The following is a 4,901-nucleotide window of genomic DNA, read 5'->3' on the forward strand; positions in this document are numbered from 1 at the left end:
TTCCTATAGCCTCTCTAAATGTTAAATTATGTTTATATTGAAAATCTCTTAATCATCCTCTGTTTAAACTGTAACGCTTTTTCAAAGCAAAGTCTTTCCTGCCTGGCTCTTTGCAAATTATTTATATACAGTGTTAGATATTGACAACAGGGAAAACAGCTTCACTTTATTTTGCAGTAACTGTATCAAGTGTTAGCTTGTGATAAAGCATGAAGTAAATGCTTATATCTTCATTTAATTTACCTGTGCTTTTTATTCTGCTTTGCTGAATAGGTAATTGCCTATTACTGCATGTAGTACATCTTCCTTTCTAGTAATAGTTTGCTTTTGTGCTATTCTGCTTTATTATTATTATTATAATACATAAAATTATTTAATATGCATTTTTTTAAAACCAGAATCAAGACTTGAAGGTTGGCTTTCAGTACCAAACAAAGGAAATATAAAGCGGCATGGCTGGAAGAAACAGGTACAAAAGGATTTTTTTTTCTTCTTCAACTCCCTTGGAAAGTTTTTTAGGCATACCCTGAATTGGTTTTACAGCTCACATTTAAGAAACAAACAAAATAATTAGAGTAATTTAGTGTGTAGACATTACTTTTTTGAAGAAAAAAAAACAATAAGAAAATTCAAGTTCAGTATGAAATCTGTAGTAATAACATTGTGCATATCAACGACAGGTGGATGAGGAAATGCTTTACAATGGCCATCTTGGAACCATTAAAAATCCCATTTCTCCTTTGAGTAAGCTTCTTTATAATCCTGTTGCTGAAAAATAAGCTCTTTGTGCAACTTGACAGCAGAGAGTAGGGAATACCACACATGTTCTCAAGGCCATGGAAGACTGCATCACATTATAACTTGACACATGTGATTTACAAGGAGATTTCCTTCTCTCTTTCAAAATGGTCAGTCTCTCTTGAGGCTCAGAAACTGGACCTCTGTGCTGGAATTCCCATTCTAAACACAGAAGTATTGTTTTGCCTCTGCAGAGGTTATGATTTGGTTCTTTGAAACTTCAGATATTTAGATTGAGATGCCTAGAAGCTTAGAACCAGTTTCTGATTGTTTTCTGGCTTTCTTGTTCCCCTCCTTGAACATCCCTTAGTGTAACAAATTGCAAAAGTGAACTTGGTCACTAGAACTTTGTAAATTTTGCAAGCAATTTGTATGAAATAGTCTATTACCTTGCATCTTCCTTACTTATTCAAAGACCAGTATTGGAAAGTATTCTGTGTATTCATGACACTTTCAACATAACTCTGATTCCTGATGAAAGATCCCTCTCATATGCTGCTGTTTACTTTCACATTCTACAAGTATTAGAAGTGGTTCCTTCCAAATTTAAAGGAAAAGAATTTAATTCCTGTCAAAGAAGCACTAGAGTGTTTATATTGGGCCTTTAGCTGCTGAACTCCTTCTTTGAAGTTTTTCAGTTGGCTAACGTGACCTTCTTTATACAATCAAAGTGTTTTGAGTTCCCGACCAGCCTATTTTTACATCAATATCAGACCTTCTTGGTAATGTGTCTGTAAGTTAAAACTGCCACCTACTGTAGCTTTCAGGGGGTGAGTGTTAAGCTCTGCCCTATTTCAGTTACTGGCTACTTAGAGTATTCTCCCAGACCCTCAGATGAGAGGCAGTGGGAACAAGTGCCATATTAAAAATGCTTGCTTGCCACAGTTTGGAACCTGGGGTTTGCTACAGATATCTCAAATGCTTTTCAGTTGGTTTCTGGTCTCTTTGCATTTCACTTTGTCTCCCTGTTCGCAAAACTGCAGGAAATCTACAGGGCAAGGTCAAGAATGTTCTTGGTGCCATACTTGAGTCAAACACCGATAATGTTTGAATGTTCTTCAGGTGTCTCACAAAACACAGCTATGTATAAATCTATTCCACAACCTGTTCTGTTTGACAGCTAAGGTTGCTTGACTCCTGTTGTTCCAGAATTGATTCTCCAGGTTGCGGTCAGACTTTCAGCAGTGTCCATGAACAGAAGTGGCTGTGCCTAGGCACAAGTAATGTAGCTTTATTCTGCTCTGGATTATCTAAAATACTGTATCATTTTCCTGTCAGAATACCTCCAGCAGCTTTTTCTGTTTGTCTTCTATAAATGGGGATTATTCTTGCATCCTCAGATGATTTAAAATTTTAAACTTCTGATAAATGCAGCTTCTCCAGTGAAAGACTGTAACTGAGCTTCTTTAGGTACGCGCAGTATAGACATTCCTAGTTCCCTCAAGATATTTTAGGCAGTTAGTCCATCCATACTTTCCTAGTTTGAATAATAGCTCTTGCACTTTGAAGGAATTTGAGCTACAGATTGATGCCTCTGGCATAAAATGAGTCATGCTGATAAGATTCCTTTGACTAGCTGAGGTTCCAACCAGTTGGACACAGGAGTGAGGGGCCACGTTGACTTACATGTGTATTGTTGGCTGAACTGTACTGCATCTGAAACAAGCTGGCTTGTAGTCAGCCTCTTCAGGTGCTTCTGGTCCAAGTTTTGGGGTTGGTGGGTGGTATGCAACCACAAATATAGGCATGCCCAGATTAATTGAAGTTAAAGGGAAAGCAAAATTGCATTAGCAGTGCAATTAGATTGATGCCTGAGTTGTTATATAACTGGAGCTGCTGCATTTCTGAGTCAAATGGTAGTAGCACTGATGGTTTTGCCCCGTGCCCTCCAAGTCATTTAGCTTAAGTTAGAAAGGGGTGAGCAAGGAAAACTCATTTGAGAAGAAACAGTTGAGTTATACCTTAAGCTAACTCTAAAATGGGTTAGCTGCATTCTTATCTGAAACTTCAGTTCAATCCAAGTGGAGATGATAAAAATATCCTTCAAAAACCACTGTAGAACAGAACTACTGCCAGAAGTTTTTTTTTTTTGTTTGTTCACAACAGGATATTGAAGCTGTTGTACGTAACTTTTCTTTTGTGAGGTGAAATTGTCTTTCACCAAGACTTGTATACAGTGTGATAACAATTCCATTGCAGTCAGAATTTGTGTTTGTAGTAGACATCTTAAGGCTTTGCTCTTCTCTGTGAAAGGCAGAGGTGCATACTTCAAAGACAAAGAAGGCCTTAGCTTTCTGTTGAAGTACATCAAAGAAATTCAAGCACAGACTCTTTTTCTTCAGTGGGGAAAATCACAAGAGGCTCCCACCATTACAACTTAGTATCTATTCAAGTTGATCAGGCTTTCTATTAAAGAATCCTGACTGAGGGGCTGCAAGCCCTTTTAGTCAAGGGGAAAAAACACCCTATGTGGCTTTTTTAGATGCATTTCAGCAATTGAGGTGTACAACTGGAGCATGCAGCTTGTGCAACACATTTTTAAAAAAACCCTATTCTATAAGCTTGTTAAGGTAACTTTCATATTCAGGTTTTGAGGTCAGCCTTAAAGTCCTGTGTAATGAGGAGGTTCAACCTCCTCTTGTAGTAGGAGTAAGCACCATTTACTTAAATTGTCAGTATCTACGTTGTGCCGAAACCCAATTACCTACTAGTAACTGGAATTCAGATGAACTGCTCGTGTATTCACTCTCTTGCTTTACTGTCCTTTCCCCTGCTTTTAGGTCATATTATACCTGAATCTGGAGTCTGCCTCTTTATAGTACTTCTTATCTTTTAATATGTTGTTTCTAAAACATTTGAAACTGCAGGGGAGGGAACTACCACAGCTGTCACTGAGATTATGCTTATGGACAGTTTTAGCAAAGGTGGTGGACTGGCAGCTCCCAGTGAAGAGCAACAGGCAGTGAATTCTACAAGCTTGAACTCACTGAGAAGTGCTTAGGTTAGGTGTTTGATTTTAACTGGCCTGTGGATTACAGACATTTTTTTCTTAGCAGCTAGCTTTTTTTTTTTTCCCCTGTCATATGAACAAATCTTTATAATTCTGTGTGATTGTGAGCAGCACTGAAGGGTGTCTGTGTACTTTATGTTGAGGACAACATCCTTGGGCTTTCTGGGGCAGACGGGCAGACACTGCAGGCATACTCGGCATTTGGGAATTCTCTTAGAAAAAGGGCCTGCAGTCCACTCCTGCTCTAAAACTCACAGTGCCTTCCCAGTAGCTCTTGCTAATTCGCCAGAGTCCCATGCATTCTGGAGTACTCCACTTTTTTCAGTGGCATGGGATAGGTACAATTTATTAATATGCAGATTTTGAGCAATAACTTTTAAAACACTCAGGGAGAAAACTAATCAACATATTGCCATATGTTTCTGTTCTTTAACATCTTTACCACTCTGGAAAAAAAAAATTTAAAAACTGGGTGGTTTGACCTTTAAAGTGACATGTAGCAAAAGAATGTCTAAACTAAAGTTTCTTCTCTGCAAACCTTTCCATTACTGTCTCAGTGTATTTGTAGATTTGGAATATATAGCAGACCTCTCTTTCCGCTGATTTGTTTTGGTTCATTATTTTACCAGTCCATTAAATTGAAAGTGTAGGAAATAGCTGGAGCTGTGAGAATCTTTTTTAGCCTACCAGTAGTTTGGTGTGACGTACCAGTGAGTCCTGCAGGTCTCTAGAACTAGAGAAGTTGTTTACAACTTTATCAATAAGTGATAAGATGCTGCATTTCAGGAGTTTCTCAGTGATACAGTAATTTTCATAGTAACATGCCAGTGGAAACTGAAATTTGTTTGTGTATAGATAGACTTCCAGGGTCATCACAAGAATTTCAGGGTGCTCCAGTGACAATACACAGTCACTGCAGCTTGTAGCATTGCACAGCTGTCAGTATAGCTGCCTGCATAATGATTTAAATATCTCTTGATATTAGTTTTAAAACCTTAATTTACTCAGATTTTTTATGCTTTTTATGTGCATATTGGGAGTAAAATAGGATAAATGTTGCTTTGTAAAATGCAATTTTAACTTGGTTTTACCC

At 37.9% G+C, this 4,901-nt stretch overlaps 1 protein-coding gene across 1 annotated transcript in view; it reads left to right on the forward strand.

The window, feature by feature from the left end:
- ROCK1 (Rho-associated, coiled-coil containing protein kinase 1) overlaps positions 1-4,901 on the forward strand; it is a 56,485-nt gene that overhangs the window by 44,126 nt on the left and 7,458 nt on the right. The window contains exon 27 of the mRNA XM_010077685.1: positions 399-469. Coding sequence (XP_010075987.1) covers positions 399-469 — 71 coding nt within the window. The remainder of the gene's footprint in view (positions 1-398; positions 470-4,901) is intronic.

Source organism: Pterocles gutturalis, unplaced genomic scaffold (assembly GCF_000699245.1).
Source record: "Pterocles gutturalis isolate BGI_N339 unplaced genomic scaffold, ASM69924v1 scaffold2211, whole genome shotgun sequence".
Taxonomy (NCBI): Eukaryota; Metazoa; Chordata; class Aves; order Pterocliformes; family Pteroclidae; genus Pterocles; species Pterocles gutturalis.